Genomic DNA, 17695 nt, shown 5'->3' with positions numbered 1-17695 from the left:
AACTCATGTCTCCAGCATCGGCAGGCAGATTCTTTACCACCGAGCCACCAGGGAAGCCCTCTGTCTTCTAACCCCACAAGCCCTCTAACCCCACAAGCCTTCTTTCCCATATATGTCTTGCCTTTGCTATTGAAGAATAAGGGTCTAAGATCAAATGCAGAATGCCTTGGTGTGCTAGAATAGGAGGAGGATGACCTAAAGACAATCTGTCCATTTACTTCTACGTTTCCCCACCTTGGAGGCAGGTGGAAAATTGACCTTCTAATCCTCACCACAGACTACCTTGCCCCTTACCCCCTGCGCAATCATCACCACCCCTAATACACAGTTCTTCTAAAAGAATGGAGGTGCCCATTCTTTTCTTGGAGCCCAAGGTTATGGCACAAAATAACCTGGTAAGAAATATGATCTTCTGGAGAACAGAACCCTCTTTTCCCTCAGAGGCTCAGACACTCCTAGGGTGGGGCTGTGGACATCACAAAAGATGGGGCTACCCCCTGAGCCCTCTCCAAAGAAGAAACACAGCAGAGAATCACTGAAAGGTTACGAAATCACATGTAAGGCCTTGGTGAAAGAGAAGAACACAGGTAGGTGAAATTAGTAGGCTCTATCACCAAGGCATTGAGAAGGATGCTGGACTGAGCCGTGCGCATCCTTTTACCCCTCTGGCCCCATTTACTTCTCATGCAGGAGTGAAAGGCAAAAAAAGTTGCTAAAGGGAAGTGTTAAAAAAAAAAAAATTGAAGGCAGTGGGAAGCCCTGAATTTCCCTACAAGTGACCTCACATCAACTGAAATGAGTGCTTCACATCCGTAATCTTATTTAATTCCTGCATTTCTACAAAGTATCACCATTTAACAGACAAAGGAGTGAGGCTTAAGAAACCAAAAGACCAGCCCAAGGTCACAGAGCTAACAAGTGACGTGCGTGAGATTAAACACAGATGCTTTCCTCTGTGACATGTTTCCATCCACAGCAAAGGCCCAAGGCCGCTTGCGTCCTAGAAAACGGCCGGTGCTGAAGGCCATAAGGACCCACTTGGGGGCGGGCAGAGGAAGGGCAGGCTGCAGCTCCAGTAGGAAAGCAGGACTGGCATCCTCCACCCCCAGTCCCCGAATGACCGGGAGCAACTTCCTGGGAAAGGGTGTCTGTGTATCAAATCACCCCCCACCCACAACGCCCCATTCCCAAGGCCAGGATCCAGCTTTCCGATAGCTTTACAATTCGTTATTGGCTCTGAGTCACTTGCCGAGGGCCCGGTTTCTAACTCTCAGGCTCGTTATCAGTCTGGAAAGCCCAGGGTTATTTCCACCATGTCTTCAACTCTCATGGAATGGAAGGTGGTCTCATACAAAGCCCCAAAGCCCCACCATAGTAAACCCATCTCTGATGGAGACGACTGAGACAAGTGCTCTAAAGGCACAGGCCTTGAAGCTGCCTGGGAGCTTCCAGAGAGGAGGGGAACACGAGAAATAACAGCAAACGTAATGAGGCTTTTGGGAGATTTCTCAGAACAGGAGAAAAGAAGCCAACAAAAATTCCTTTGCACTGCCTATGTGGAGGTGGGGGAGGGGTACACACGGGGCACAGGGCCTTTGCTATGAAATGATCAGAACTGAAACGCCAGGTACACACTCCAGGAGTCCCACCAGCCCTTCCCAGGTACAGTGCATGGTTTGTGATGCCACCAGAAAAAAGGACAAGGGGGGGGTCCTGTAATTAGTTTCTTCTAGGAAGTTTCCCTATAAAATCAACTCTTTGTTGAAATAAAAGTATAAATATTTAAATGAAAATGATCCTAATTTGCATATAGATGTTTATTTCAAAAACATGAACATTTAGATATAAACCGAGGACATTTCAACCAAATCTTGATGTCTACTTCCCCTTTAAAGAAGCCTCTTATGGAAGCTGTTTTTAGGAGCTGTAACCACAGGCCAGCCATTCGCAGCTTCAGCATCAAAACTACAGATCTCTGAGAGTCACTGATCACACACTCCCTTGCTCTGACGTTACTTCTCAAATTCAGTAAGACTCATCTTTTCCCCAACTCCCTGTGTTTCCATTTTCCTAACTAGGTCATCAGTTGGGAAAAATGAGACAATCCCAAGCTACTTTTCTTTCTAAACATAAGGATTTATTTTCCTGGATGAACACATTTGTGCTGCAGGAAGAGGCCCATCCACTCTTTCCCTCTCTAACTGCTGTTCTTCCTGGCTCCATCTCTTCCTCCTCTCTGTTGGTGAAATCCTGGACATGTACTGAAAGCTTTTGGACCACAGGTCCTGTGGTTTCACACCTACCACAGCCCTCATCTTTACAAGGCCTTTTGTGAACACATGAGATTCACAAGATCCATCCTTGAGTTCTGGTCTACATCCCTGGGGCCTGTATCTGCCTGCCATTCCATGTTCTCAGAGCTCCTCCCTGGGCCAGCCGGCTCAGCCCACCCACAGGGCTGGGATAGCCTCAATCCCTGGTCCAAATGCCTCCCTTGGCTCACCGACCAGGGAGCCCCGGCCACACAAAGGAACTTCCTTCTGTTGCTTCTCAAACTATGGCCCTTGGAAAGCTATGAGAACAGTCACATAAGGCTTCTCTATAGCTGTCTTCTTTGGAGTGACTCTAAAGTACTAAGATTCAAAGACAAGGTATGTGAAGTTTCAAGAAACAGGTCTTCTTAGGGAGAATCGGGGTCTTATTAACTAGACCTTACCTGAAATCTCCTCCTTATACAAGACTAGGAGTGCCACTCAGAATAAAAGCTGAATATAGGGATTTATCCCTGCAAAGGTCATCCTCCATTAAGCAAACACAGGTTCAAGGGAACTAGGTTCAAGATACCATCTTCATCACCTCTGTAAAGAAATTAAAGGGCCAGGGCCTTGCTGCCCAAGGATTAGAAGATAAATTCACGACACTAGTGGGGTCTGCACTTGGGAGAAATACTGAATGGAGAAGGCATTAGTGATAAAGTGATATAGATAAAGATTCAGGGCTTCTACAGCAGAATTTTCAGATGAGAATTTCCTATCTGACTTTTAATTAAAATTGTCTAGCTCTCTTGCCATGCAGGGCTACAGGTGGAACAGAAATGTACAGAAAAAAAAGCACAGAACTGGAAAGAATCTCCCTACCAGACTGTAACTTGTCCTCTTGTTGATATTTTTCTTTAGGAGAGAAACACATTTTTAGGCAAGTGAAGACACTCCTTAAGCGTTAAAGTTGGTGAGGTACATAAATGATGTTTTAGGAAACCTCAGAATAATAGTTCTGGAACAGCTTAGTTAAGTAATTCCAACTTCAACTCCCTGGGGTGATTCCTATCATTCCCTCCACCAGTTCTATTCTGCCAGTCTTGCAAGATTCTTGAGAGGAAACAGTGTCTCTGTTGAGGAGTGCAGTACTTTAAATTGGTCTTCCCAGGAAAGCTGAAATCTGGCTCCCAAAGTAGTTTTTCCTAAAGCCTTTTGTCAAATCCTCTGTGCTGACCCTCCTATACCGGACTGCACTCCCCAGTTTGCTCCCAGCTGCCTGCATTCCCTTTACTTGAAGAGGGGGGCCCCCAATACATTAGGGCCCCCCCCAAATCTGTCATCTAATAAGACCTAAGGTTCATCTCCCTGCCTCAATTCTCAAGTACAGAATCCCCATAAACTCTAACAAGAGAGGTCAAGTCACTAAGAAAGATCTGGTCAGGAAAACAGTCCATTAACTACTGACATACACACACAGATCCCTCCTCAAACTCTTAAGTTGGAAAGATTTCCTGGAATCACATCCGGTACAAAACCAAGGAAATGCTCAAAACTAACAAATAATTTTCTGAAGCTATAATTAAGACATCAAAACAGTCAGATGGTTTGGGGGGAGCTTACCAACTATTAGGATGTACTTCTCAACCTTTGTTTAGCAAACTGCCCTGGTAGGCTGCCTGCCATGGAAACGTTGTTCAGCCCTCAGACCCGGCAGACTCTTTCCAACCCCATGGACTGCAGCACACCAGGCTTCCCTGTCCTTCACTATCTCCTGGAGTTTGCTCAAACTCATGTCCAGAGAAACAGATAATGCCACCCAAAAAACATCTTTCTCCAAAAACACCTGAGAGTATCTGACTTCAACTTGAAAACCATTGCCAGAGAGCAGTTTGAACTCACAGTTCTTTGCTGTTTTCTGCGAAGCCTGCATTTGAGTCCTCTTACCAGCCTCTTACCTTCCTCTGCTGAGCTTGTTGGTGACTTGAAGACAAACACTTTTCTGTAACTAGCCCTACCTGGGCATACGTTTGACCTTCCAGATGGACCTCACCTGTTTCATATGCTTTCAGGTATTCTCCATCATGCAAAAAGTAGCTTTCCAATCTAACATTGACATCATACTTTACAGTCGACCCGATGTTTTTCCAGACATATTCCCACTAGATCCTTAAAACCTCCTTGTGGGACAGGCATGCGCAATCACTATTTTACAGGTCACGTGACAGAGCACGGTTTTGTGTGTGTGGGCTTACACCTAACTGCCTCACAGACAAAACCGCTTCCGAGTTCAAACTTTTCGCAGGCTGCTGGCCAGTCTCTGGGGGAAGGCAACTGGATGTATTCATATCCTCGGAAAGTGTCAATAAAAACCCGAAGTGCTCAGCACTTTCACTTGATGTGAATACAGAACATCATTTCGACGTGATAACGGACTAAAGACCCAGGCTCTGTCTTGCCCAGCTAGGAAGTGGAGCTGGTTGTTCCGCCTCTTCTCCAGGCCTCTGTGGCGGAGAGATGGGGCGCACGGTCTACACCGCACTGGGCGGATCTCCTCCGATGGCCTGCAGCCCGAGTCTGTGTCACCCCCGCCCCAGCGGTGACATCAACGTAGGTCACATGAGCCAGCCCCGGCGGGAGTTCAGACAAGCCCCCTGGAAAAAACCGTGGTTCGCCTGCAAACCAGGCAGACAGACGGGCGCGGGCTCAGCGGCCGCTGCCAGGCCCGGAGCCGGTTGCCAGGGAGGCGCCGGCCTCTCAGCACCCCGGGAGGCCCCCGGGCGCACCGCGCTAGGGCGCCGCTCTGCCCGGGTGGCCCCTGCCCCGCGATAGCGGGGCCGACGACGCGTGCGCTGGACCCGGCCTCCGCCCCCGCCCGCGGGACAAAACCGCGCCTGCGCGTAATTAACGCGGCTCAAGGGCACCGGGGATTAGCCTGGGTTTTGCACACAGACTGTTGAGTTGGAAGAGGCCCTTGAGATTATCCTGTAGTCTAGACGACCAGGGCAGTGGTTGCGGGTGCTTGTTAAAATTCCAGATTCCTGGGCTCCATCCCCAGAGGCCTGGGTAAAACCCGAGAATCTGCATTCTTAAATCACACCCAGATGATTCAGCACAGGTGGTCCTCATTGGCTGGACCCTCCCTCCTATTTCAAGGAATGTAGGAATTGGAGCACAAACGTGGAGAAGTGATCAGCCCAAGGTCGTACAGAATTAAGTGGCAAGCAAGTCAAGTACTTTCCCTCTGCCGTGCCCTGCGTCTCTCCTGCCTCCTTTTCCGGGCAGGTGGGCTGGAGGGCAGTTCATCCGCATTGGTCAGGCTAACTGAAGAATGGCAGGCCCTTTCTCAGAACTCAAAAGAGCCCCAGCCATCAACTCCTCATCAAAGCTCCACCGCCTGCCCTGGGGCCCCTGGTGCTGCCTCTGTCCACCTGCGATTGGGGTACCCTGGAGAACGCTGAGCCCATGCCCCCACCCAGGGAGCAATGGCCAGTTTGGGGGGTATACACACCCCCTTCCCATACACACTCCTGTGTGGATGTAATCATGGAGGACTGTGTGTAGGCATCACACGCTTCATGCAAAAATGTAAATCGCTCCCATGTCTACATGCGTGTGTGTGTGTGTGTGGAGTTTGGCGGGGGGAGGGGTATGAGTTTGGTTTCTGGCTCGAGTTTAGGCACATCCAGTAACAGGCAGTGGCCCCAGTCCAGGACAGCTGGATCATACGTGCTGACAGCCACTTTCAATGGCCTGCGCGGGGAACCGGACACTCCCATGCAAACCCTCACAAGCAACAGCTGCAGATGCACCAGGAATAAGCTGAGCGAGGTTCCTGCACACACTGAAGCCTGGCAGGGTCAGCAAGGCTCCCCAGGACAAAGCTGGCCCATGTGGAGGAGAAAGCAGGGGGCCTGGGGCTGCGGCCCTATTTGCTCTCACCCCTGGGGGGACAGCAGCTAGCAGAGGGGTTCTGCCAGGTTTCTGAGAGAGCAAGTCCATCCCCTGCCATGGTCCTCTGCTCCTCTGAAATCTCTGCCCCTCCTTATCTGTCCTGTCCCAGCCTCACCGTCTCAAAACCTCAAGGCTGCAACTCTTTCCGAGAAAGCCAGGAACACAGCTGTGTGTCCCTTCCCTCTGGGGGAGGTCCGGCTCTCCCTCCTGGCTCCAGATGTAAAGGCACAGTTGGGAGAGTGGCGGGAAGCCCACTTGGCAGCTTAGTAGGGTCTGGGAAGATGGGAAAGAAAGCCGGGCAGAGACCGGCAGACAGCAGGGCTATCACGATTATAAAAACCTGGGCCGCGGGGAGAGGGGGTGGAGGACAAAAGCATTCCATCATTCCATCGCCTGGCCCATCGACTGCTCACAGGCCTTGCCAAGCCCTCAGACAACACCCGTGCCCTGCCCATCCCAATTCTGGCTGCCTGGGCCCCTGGCAGGACTTTCTGTAAACTCCATTTTATGATTCCCACTTAATCTGAGAAGGAAACTTGGCTTTCTTTGTCTGTCTCCACCCTTGTCCTCAAACACACACCTTCCAACATGTGATTCTGGAAACAAGGCTGGTGAGGGAGAGGGAGGGGAATGAGGGTGCTGCCCCTCCTGCCTCTGGAGAGTAAACCAGGATGCAGAGCCAGGCTAGGTGTCCAGCAGACAGGGCCGTCTGGGCACCAGTCACTTGCCTGCTATGTCAGGGTGACAGTGCATGACTTGGCACCACCCAAGCATCATATTCAGTAAACAATGACTTCCCAAATAACCCTGGCCCTCCTGCCCACCACCGGGCGAGGGGGCCCACCGCTGTGGCCCGCTCCCCATCCACGTCTTCTTCAATCCAAAAGGACAAAGAGTATCACAGCTGCTTCTGTTTTAGGAAAAATAGTTTAATAATTTGTAACCTATTTTAGGTCACTTCCACCATGGAGCCCCTGTGCCAGTGCTCTTCCCAAGCCTGCTGGGAGGGAGCAGCCCCTCTGTGGGGGGGTGGGGCACCACCCACTTCAGACGCCCCACCCTCCTGGGAGGCCCGCTCTGGGCCTAGGCCGTAGTGGGTGCATCACTTCTGTCTGTGTCAAAAGTGAGCAGAACACTGTCATATGCCCCCTCTTCTGGATGCCATGGGGCCAGCCCACAGCACATTCCTACCCCTTAATTAAATAGCCCCTTAAATAATCTCCTGGCACTGGCAGAGAGGGGATGCCACAGAAGCAAGCCCCCATGCCCAGGCGCAGCCCCTCCTGCCCCAGGGCCTCCACCCTGGCTCCATCTGGCCTCCACCAGAGCAGCCAGGGGCACGGCCTCATCTTAGACCTGGCCCCCTCCCCACACAGGAGAAGGTGAGTCCAAGCCGGCCATGCTGGCACCTGGCACCCCCAGAGGCACGGACCGGGGCCGCTCAGCAGGGTGAGCCGATGGGAACAGCCCTTGCCCGAGTCAGAAGTAAGTGAGGTTCTTGACCGCTCCGATCTCCAGCATCCGCTTGATGGCCAGGGCCTCCTGGGAGACATTGTGGCCTGACCACTGTGGAGACAGCCAAGGAAGCAAACTGAGGAACTTCTAAGCAGCTCTCTGGCTCTCCCGTGACCCCACGCCCTGGAGCTCTGTTCCCCAGGCCAGCTCTCGCAAGGAAGACAGAATATGGAGGATGCTGGCCTGGGAGTCCAGATGCCTCTCTCTGTGTGACTCACAGGTGAACCATCTCTGGGCCCCCAGCACCACCCTCACTCACTCCGTGTCCCCAGGCCAGTTGGCTCCACCCAGTTCACCAGCAGGGACCACTTACCATCATGGACTTGAGCGTGATATACTCATAGTAGTGAATGGACTGCTTCTTCTGGTGGGCGTCTGGGTAGCCGAAGCCAGCAATGTGTACCAGGTCACAGAGGTGGAGGGCCAAGGTGATGGCCAACAGCCCTGTGGTGGGCTTCTGAGGGACAAGGGGTGGGCAAGGTATTAGAGGGAGCCAGAGTCTTTCAGCATCTCTAGGCCACCGCTCTGCAACAGAACCTTCTAGTATCATGGAAATGCTCATCATCTGTGCTGTCCTATATGGCAGCGAGGAGCCACGTGGGGTTCATGCAGCTAAGGAACTGAACTTTTTATTTGATTCAATTCTAATTAAATTTTAAATAGCCTCCTGTGGGGAATTCCCTGGTGGTCCACTGGTTAGGACTCTGACTGAGCTCTCACCGCCAAGAGCTTAGGTTTGATTCCTGGTTGAGGAACTAAGATCCCACAAGCCATGGGACACAGCTAAAAAAAAAACAAAAAAAAAGCCACATGTGGCTCATGACTACCATATGGCACGCTAAAGCTGTGCTTAGTCACTCAGTTGTGTCCAACTCTTTGCAACCCGGAGGACTGTAGCCCACTAGGCTCCTCTGTCCATAGGGATTCTCTAGGCAAGAATACTGGAGTGGGTTGCCATGCCCTCTGCCAGGGGATCTTTACAACCCAGGGATCAAATCCAGGTGTCCCACATTGCAGGCAGATTCTTTACCATCTAAGCCACCGGGGAAGCCCAAGAACTCTGGAGTGGGTAGCCTATCCCTTCTCCAGGGGCTCTTCCCGACCCAGGAATCGAACCAGGGTCTCCTGCATTGCAGGTGGTTTCTTTACCAGCCGAGCTACCAGGGCAGCCCTACCATATGGCATAATACAGCTTAATACCTCTGGGGAGGGATGTATTAAGACCTTTGGGGATGATTACAGAATGATGGTAATGACAACAATAATAATAGTATCTATGACTTTCGGACCACTTGCTATGTGCCAGACAGTATGTTATCTTACCCCTATGTCATCTCATCTGTATGTGCTTGCTCAGTTGCACGTGACTCTTTGTGACCCCATGGACTGCAGCCCACCAGGCTCCTCTGTTCATGGGATTCTCCAGGCAAGAAGACTGGAGTGGGTTGCCATTTCCTCCTCCAGGGGATCTTCCCAACCCAGAAATCAAACCCACATTTCCTGCTTTGGCAGATGGATTCTTTACCACTGCACCACCTCTCATCCAGTCCTTACAAAAACACTTTGAGATCGATACTTTTACTAGCCCCATTGTATACAGCTGGGAAACTGAGGCTTAGAACTATTAAACAAGTCTCTCCAGGAGTAGAAAGGTTCTGCTCTCCATCCTGGAGAACCATACCTCTCCCGGAAGCCCCAGAGCACTCACACTCCCGGGCTGTGTGCCCTTCACGAGGGTGGGCTCTGCCTTCCGTAAAGTGGGGTCGGCAATACCCGCCCCCCAACCCCTCACCGTAGGGGCTGCTATGAAGATCTCAGTTTCTCCACCTGCCCCTAATTCATCCACGGGGATGTGCCACCTTATAGCCTAACCTCACACATCCTCTTTCTTGGCTGGGATGACCTACCTTCCAGACCTCAGTGCCCATTCCCATTGACAAGCCACTCCCCGGAACTTGTCAGACCCCGCGAGGCCGGGTATTCCCCAGGGCCCCTTTCTGTGCTCTATCTGTCACTTCCTGCCCCAGCCTTCCCTTTCAACCCTGTTGCTTTTACCTCCACTGTGTTATCTCAACCCGTTTAGACCTCTGCCAAACCACACATTCATCACCTTCTAGCAGCTCTGCCTGGACGTGGGCTTTTTAACTAGTCAAACCCTCCTCTCCCCCTGTATTCCTGTCATTGTTAAACATATTACCATCCACCCAGTTGTGCTGGAAACCTGGAACAATCATACAGCCCTCAATTTCACCTTAAAATCAATGCTGCTACTGCTAAGTCGCTTCAGTCGTGTCCGACTCTGTGTGACCCCATAGACTCTGTGTGAGCCCCACCAGGCTCCCCCATCCCTGGGATTCTCCAGGCAAGAACACTGGAGTGGGTTACCATTGCCTTCTCCGAAAATCAATGCTATAGCAGGAGAATTCTAAGATGACCACCAATGACCCTTGCCCTTGAGAGTGTGTGTAACCTACGAAAATGATAAGATATATTACTCTGTGTTATATTGCTTCATATGGCACAGAGGACCGGAAGATAGACAATCCTGGTGGGCTTGACCTCCTTTCATGAGCTTTTACATCCTGGTCTAGAGGTCAGCAGTGGAGGAAGTCGGACATGTGAAACACAAGAAGGATTTATCACGCATTGCTGGCCTAAAGATAGAGGGGGCCGGACAGCAAGGTATGTGGGCAGCTCTTAACAGGTGGAGGGTGTCACCCCCAGGCTGAAAGCCAGCCAGGAAATGGGGACTTCGGTCCTGCAACCACAAGGAACCAAATTCTTCCAACAATAGAAATGAACTTGGAAGTGGATTGCCCCTTTGAGCCACTAGACAAGAATGCAGTCAGACTGCCAACTTGATTTCAGCCTTGTATATTCTAACCAGAGAATCCAGCCATGCTGTATTGGACGTCTGACCTCCAGAACTATGAGTCAATACATGGGTGTTGTTTTAAGCCGCTAAACTGTGGTCATCTGTTAGGCAGTGACAGGAAACCAACACAGATGTCAGGTCCATCCACTTCTTCTTCCTTCTGCTAGAAGCCAGGTTCTTGTCCTCATCTCTGGCTTCTCCCTCTAGCCTTCACCCTCTGCCATCAGGGGCGTAAAATTCCTCCTTGCTGTCCCCCATCCACCTCCACGAGCACTAGAACTCAGTGCCAGGGGCGCTGCTTGGTCTTGCCGAATGAAATACCTTTCTCCAAGTGTCTGCTCCCTGGGCCCCATGACCCCTTAAGGCCCAACTCTGGTCTCACCTCTTCTGATGGTATCTCTCCGGACAACCCAAAGCAGAGGTCTACGCCTCCTCCAAGACCCCACAGCACTTGGAACAACTCTCTGCCAGAGCATCTTACCACTCCAGGTTACAACCTGTGTGTTTTTTCTGCTAGGCTGAGTTTCCTTAGTGCAAAGAGCATGTCTTACTCCCCGTGTATCCAAAATTGGGGCCTGGTGCTAAGCAGTTACGAAAGCAGGCATTCAACACAGGAAGTTGAATCATAATAGATATTCAGTAAAAAATAAAATCATAGGGAGTTCTCTGGTGGCCGATGGCCTAGTGGTTAGGAGTCCAGCTTTCACTGCCATGCATGCGTGCTAAGTCAATTCAGTCGTGTCCAACTCTTCACGACCCCATGGACTGTATGTAGCCCACAAGGCTCCTCTGGCCATGGGATTGTCCAGGCAAGAATAACCAGAGTGAGTTGCCTTTTCCTCCTCCAGGGGATCTTCCCAACCCAGGGATCGAACCCACATCTTTTATATCTCCTACACTGGCAGATGGGTTCTTTACCACTGATGCCATGGATTCAATCCCTGCTCAGGAAACAGATCTCGCAAGCCGTGTGGCACAGCAAAAAAAAAAAAAGAATAAAATCATTTATACAAAATTTGGCTAATATTTATTGAGCATTCGCAGTGTTCCAATCTTGATGATAAGCACATTACATAATTATGTTTTTAAATCCCAGAATGGCTATTGGAAAGGTCAGTACTGATCATTTCTCCACCACTCAGATAAGAAAAAGCCTCTAAGTGGTTGACTGGCCCAAGGCCATACAGCAGGCAGCACCTTGAGTCCTTTCTCTGATAGTTACCTCTGTCTCCTACCCAACACAACCCGAGGGCTCAAAGACATGAGGAAGTACCTGCTTGAGATGCTACCCAGTATGACGAAGCCCGTCAGCCAGAGACCACTAGAGAGCCAAAACCAAAACCATAACTTGCCGACGCACCCTGCCTCCCCCGACTGCCACGCCTAGCAAACCAGGGTACACAGGGCCAACTGCAATTCTTTTAACTACCTTAGATCAAAATGTTCCAAGATCAGATCACAGATAAAGTGATCAAATAGTAACGGAAGGATCTGGGCTGGGCTCCATGTTCATTTGGGCTGGGCTCCAAAAACAAGACTATGACTGTCCGGAATTCCCTGGCTCACCAGTGGTTAGGACTCTACAGTTTCACTGCTGGGGGTATAGGTTCATGCTTGGTTGGGAACTAAAATCCCACAAGCCACATAGTCAAAAAAAAAAGACTACTGCCTGTCCCAGTAAATCCCCAGGGTACAGATTCTGATCAGTGCCTGCCAAAACCATCCTCTAACTCTAGCCCCCAAGCCGTAAAAACACCCTTCCCTGATGCCCCACTTTGGCGATGCCTCAGGGCATCTCAAGAATCTGCACTCTTGGGCTTCCCTGGTGGCTCAGTGATGAAGAATCCACCTGCCAACGCAGGAGACACACGTTTAATTCCCGGTCCGGGAAGACCCCACATGCCTCGCCACAACTAAGCCCGTGTGCCACGGTCACCAAGCCTGTCCTCTAGAGCCTGGGAACTGCGACTACTGAGCCCACGTGCCTCAACTACTGAAGCCCAAACACCCTAGAGCCTGTGCTCTGCAAAAAGAGGAGCCACCGGATGAGAAGCCTAGGCACCGCGACTGGACAGTAGCCCCCTGCTCACCACAATGAGAAAAGCCCACGTAGCAACAAAGACCCAGCACAGCCAAAAATAAATAAAAGTATATAGTTTAAAAAAAAAAAAAACAACTTGCCATTTGTTCTTTTAAAGAAAAACAAAGAAAGAGTACAAACTCTGCCTTGCTGTAAACATCAGTGCACCAGCCTCATTACAGACAGGTGTGTGCCTGGGGCCTGTGTTATTCAGACGCATGCCGCCCTCTCCACTGGTATTCTCCCTTCGTCTGGGGTCCTCCGGACCTCCCCAAGCCTCTGGAAGTCCCACCTGCTTCCCACCCAGGACCCCAGCCCTCTGGCCTCCCCATCCGTCCACAACCCCTCATCACCTGCTTAATCTTGTGTGGCTGGTGTATCGGCAGGCTCAGCAGTTTGTCGGCTGCGATCTCCATGTAGAAGGGGTTGAGAATCCGAATCTGTTTGGGGTTGACGTCCCAGATGAGGGGAGGCTGTTTCCAGAAGCCCTTTCGCACCTAGGCGGGTGGGGACGGAAGGCAAGAGGGGAGTGGGTTGAAACCTGCTTCTCGAGTCCGGCCGCTGGGCTCCTCCAGGGAAAGGGGTCCATGTGGGGATGGCGTGGAATCCTCATGAGTGCAGGGTGAGGGGTGGGAGTCGGGACCAGAGGGGAGGAGCAGGGCGAGAGGGGAGTGGGGCAGTCCCCGTGGGAGGCCAGGTGACATGGTGTGGAGAGCACGGGGTCTAAGCCTTGCTCACTCCCCGTGACATCCACACAGGTAGAAGGGGCTAGGTCAACATCTGGCAGAAAATGGTCAGTTGGACAGTTCAACATTCAACCGATGGCAAAGAGAGAGAGTGGACTTTCTGGGATGTGTCCGCCTAAAAGGACAGAGATCTCGACTTTTCTAACCTGCCCACACCTGGAGATGCCTACAGACTGGTCCCTCTGCTCCCAGGCTTCTCACTGGGGCGCCCTGGGCTGCCGTTGCCTGAACGCTGTGGCAGAACACTGAGCTCACGCCTCGCCCTCACTGGCTCCTGAGGATCTCGGGCACACATGACAGAGCCGGAGGGCCTGAGCCCGGGCAGCGTTCCCCTACCGCAGGCCGAGACCGCTTCGCTCCCAGTCTCCCCACGTACTCGCTTCTTATCACTCAGGATGCTCTCAATCCAGTGGAAGTCCATGGCCTTGAAAGCCACCAGGACGAGGAGTGTGTCAGGGTTGTCCTCCACTTTGGGGTTGAAGTGGGCGGATTCAGGGTAGAAGAGACGCATGGTGGTCTTGGAGCCCACGTCCTGCTCGTAGCCAGCCACAGGGGCACTGTTTAACCTGGGAGGTGGGGAGAAGGATGCCCGTCACCCTGAGCTCCGCTGGTCTGTTCCCAGACAGAAGAGGGAAGGGCGGCCATACAGACCTGATGACCACGTCGTACTTGTTGATGGCCTCTCCCAGCGAGCTGTTGCGCAGCCGATGCCCGTTCCCCACCACCACGCAGCGGCGGCACTTCAGGCTGCCATGGGAACAGGGTGATGAGACCTGGAAGGAGCCCCTGCTCCGGCTTCACCTTGCTCTCCTGTCCTCGTCTGCCCCAGGCCCCCTCAGCCCCTGCTTCCCATGGACAGTGCAGACACCAAGTCGCTTCAGTTGTGTCCGATTCTGTGCAAGCCCATGGACTGTAGCCCGCCAGGCTTCTCTGTCCATGGGATTCTCCAAGCAAGAACACTGGAGTGGGTGGCCATGCCCTCCTCCAAGGGATCTTCCTGACCCAGGGATGGAATCCGTGTCTTTTAAGTCTCCTGCATCAGCAGGCAGGTTCTTTACCACTAGCACCACTTGGGAAGCCCCTACATGGACCAGGCATCTCCAAAGAGTTCTGCTCCTGGTCATGCTGACTCTGCAGCCCTAGGCTTTCAAGGAAGAGGAAGCTGAGCAGAGCACAGGAGAGAGAGGAGGAGAGGAGGGAAGATGCCTGGGAAGGACTGTGAAGCAATCCCATTTCAGAGTCCCTGACTGCCCCTAAGGCTGGCCTGTTACCACGGCAATACCCTCAGCAACCTCTGCCCACCCTAGCAACACGATACCCAGGCTCGGTTGCCATAGGGACCGGTGTCCCCACCTCCCTGGAGACAGGCAGGCTCACTGGGAGGTGCTGGACCATGACTGTTTCTCACTGAGGCAGGAAGGCGTGTCTCCTTACCTCTGGATGCTCTCTGGGATGGAGTAGCTGGTGATGGCTAGCACCCGGAGGAGCAGATCTTCTGCAAAAGGACCAGATTCGACAGGGCTGATGACAACAGCAACCTCTCCAAAGGCTGCCAGCCCTTCCTCCCCTGACCCCAATGTCTGAGCCTGGCTGAGAACTTGGGTGCTGGGACCGTGGGTGGCAAAGACTGAGAAGTAGTGTGGCCAAGGTGAGGCCACCATTCCTACCCACCCCGCTCCCCAAGGCAGGCACTTACCACTCCCCTTGGTCCCATAGGGCAGCTCATAGAGAGATGGGGTCTTGACCCAGAAATAATCTTTAAGCTGCAGGAAGAAAGGCTGTTCTCGGGAGTAGCTGTGCAGAGGTGAAGGCAGGGAGGGGATGAGAAAGTGATTAATCTTGATGCCAGAAACAGGGTCAGACCACAGACTAACATCATGTATACACGTCCAAGGCCTCCCCCGCCCTCACTGGCTTCACCTGACCCATGTCCTCCAGCACGGTTTCCTCCTCCTAGCTGTACTCAGCCCACCTCCACCCTCACACACGTACTTGCCAAAGAGCTTGGAGACCATCTTCTCCGCCTCACCCTGGAGGCATGGCTCCTTCTTCCCTGGGACGGGAAAATAAAAGCTGGAGACAGAAAAGAAGAGGAGATAGGAGCTCCAGTCAGACCTCCCAGGCCCAGGGGCCAGCGTTCCAGGCAGCTCTCACCTCCTCCCAGGGCATGAAGGCTCCAAGGCCCTGGAGAGTGACTCACAAGGTGGAACCATCTCAGCCCAAGTCCCACCTTGAAACCAAATCACTGCGAACCCAGCTCTTCCTTCTCCTAAACCCCTTGGGTAAGAGACCTGGGGACCCATCCCAGACCTTACCTCCCCAAACCCTCCCAACCACGCTCACTGAAAGATTCTGAGCTAATAGTTTAAGGGAGAGGCCACCACCTGGCTCTCTGAACCGTCCTCCCTACCACCAGGTCCCCACTCCATGACACTCCATCCCTGAGCCCCCTTCCTAAAAAAAACAAAATGAAAAACCCACAGAAGAACATGAAAGATGGACTCACAGTTCAATGTACCTGTCCTCTCGAGAGATAGAGTACCACACCATGACAGCCAGGAACAGAGCCAACATGGCCAGGAGCTTCCAGCCTGCGGGGCGAATGCACACAAGAGCTGGAGGCAGGAACAGGCAGGCACGGCCCCAGGCCACCTGCCACACCTGCCCCGCCCGGGGCTCCCGCAACCCCAGCTCAGAGCAGGCCCCTGCTGGGCCATAGTTCTCTGGCTCCGGGCTTGGACCTGAGCATGTCTGCCATCCTTCAAGAGGAAGAGAGGTGCCCCCAGCTCCATATCTGCCCTTCCACAACCCCCGGGAGGGTCGAGGGAAGATGCTGAAGACTGCCTCCGGGGAGCCCATCCCGGAGGGTGGGGAGCTCGTGGCGAACACTCACGGGACTTGCTGATCATGTTTCTCAGGTGCCAGGGTTCCTGGGGAGAGTTGTCATCCCGGCTGCCTCGGGCCACCTAGGAAGCAGGAGTCACAGGTGTGCGGTCAGCGTCGTGAACGCTCTGGCCTCGGCACCGGACCAGGGCACACCCACAGCCTGCCTCTTCCTGCCTCCAGGAAGCGCACAGCTGCAGGGCCATCCAGGGAGCAGCCCTCCTCGCTCTGGATGTCCCCCTAACCCCTCAAAGGCGACCTCAGGGGTCCAGAGGGATCCTATGCCCCAGAAAGGGAAACCACATCCCACCACTCACGGATTCCATCCCAGGCCAGACCGGCCCACCCCAGCTTCCCAGGCACGGCTCCCCTCACTGTCGTCTCCCTTGGTTTGACCTCAGAAGGGTCAGCTCCAGGAAAGAGATGCACATCCACCCATTTTCTATGTGAAAGTTAAGCTCAAAGGTACAAGGGTGTGATTCACATTTGCACAAGTGAAGTGAAGTTTATCTCTTCTGCATATTCAAGGCCTTCCTTTGGTGCTGGCCACCACCCACCCTTCCATCACCAAGCTCCCGCGACTCCACCGGAATAGGTCCACTGGGGCCACACCCTGGTGAGGGCGGGGGCTACCAGATGGTCCAGGAGGCCTCCTGCAGCCCTTGTAGACTCTGGCTGAGTCACAACGTCCAAGCCTTCACTGCCCAGGTGCACTGGGGAAGGCAGTGGAGGCGGCTGTTTTAATGGGAGCATGGAGAGCAGGAGGGGCTTCCTCTGTAGCTCAGCGGTAAAAACAATCTGCCTGCAATGCAGGAGACATAGGAGACGCAGGTTCGATCCTTGGGTCAGGAAGATCCCCTGGAGGAGGGCATGGCAACCCACTCCAGAATTCCTGCCTGCAGAATCCCCATGGACAGAGGAGCCTGGAGGGCTACAGTCCATGGGGTCACAAAGAGTTGGACATGATTGAAGTAACTGAGCACACACACACACACACACACACGGGCAGTGGGAAGGGTCTGCTCGGTCACAGAGGAGACAGGAGACCCTTTCAGGAAAGGGCAGAGGCCGGCAAGGTGAGGACGGAGCAGGGTGCGTTGCTACATGCACACAAAGACATCCTTCTGATCACACATTCAGCCAAGGGCCATGCTTCTGAGTCACCGGGAATTCATTTCTGCAGCTCAAAGAGCCACACAAAGAGATATGGGACACAGGGCGCCAGCTTCTTCTCTCCATGCCATTTTCACTTCCCCCAGTGATCTGGTTCATAAGAATCACGAGAGCCATGTACTAAAAACACAGATTCCAGGGCCTTTTCCTGAGACTGCTTCAGCCAGCTGGGGTGGGACCTGTGACAGTCATTTCCACAAGCAGGCCGACTGAT

The 17695-nt window shown here is 52.8% G+C and overlaps 1 protein-coding gene across 9 annotated transcripts in view; it reads right to left on the bottom strand.

Annotated features, from left to right (window-relative positions):
• LOC109554476 (m7GpppX diphosphatase) overlaps positions 1-17695 on the bottom strand; it is a 152916-nt gene that overhangs the window by 55773 nt on the left and 79448 nt on the right. For 6 of the 9 annotated variants that reach the window (XM_070782710.1, XM_070782714.1, XM_070782715.1 and 3 more), the window contains exons 7-15: positions 16319-16391; positions 15932-16016; positions 15418-15498; positions 15122-15219; positions 14860-14920; positions 14077-14172; positions 13802-13991; positions 13033-13176; positions 8038-8181 (exon numbers count right to left, since the gene is read on the bottom strand). In XM_070782710.1, the coding sequence (XP_070638811.1) occupies positions 8038-8181; positions 13033-13176; positions 13802-13991; positions 14077-14172; positions 14860-14920; positions 15122-15219; positions 15418-15498; positions 15932-16016; positions 16319-16391 (972 nt within the window). The other 3 variants (XM_070782711.1, XM_070782713.1, XM_070782718.1) reach the window with 3 other exon arrangements.

The sequence above is a fragment of the Bos indicus genome, chromosome 29 (assembly GCF_029378745.1).
Source record: "Bos indicus isolate NIAB-ARS_2022 breed Sahiwal x Tharparkar chromosome 29, NIAB-ARS_B.indTharparkar_mat_pri_1.0, whole genome shotgun sequence".
NCBI lineage: Eukaryota > Metazoa > Chordata > Mammalia > Artiodactyla > Bovidae > Bos > Bos indicus.
The sequence above is the reverse complement of the archived record's forward strand: the minus strand, read 5'-3'. Positions and strand labels throughout refer to the sequence as shown.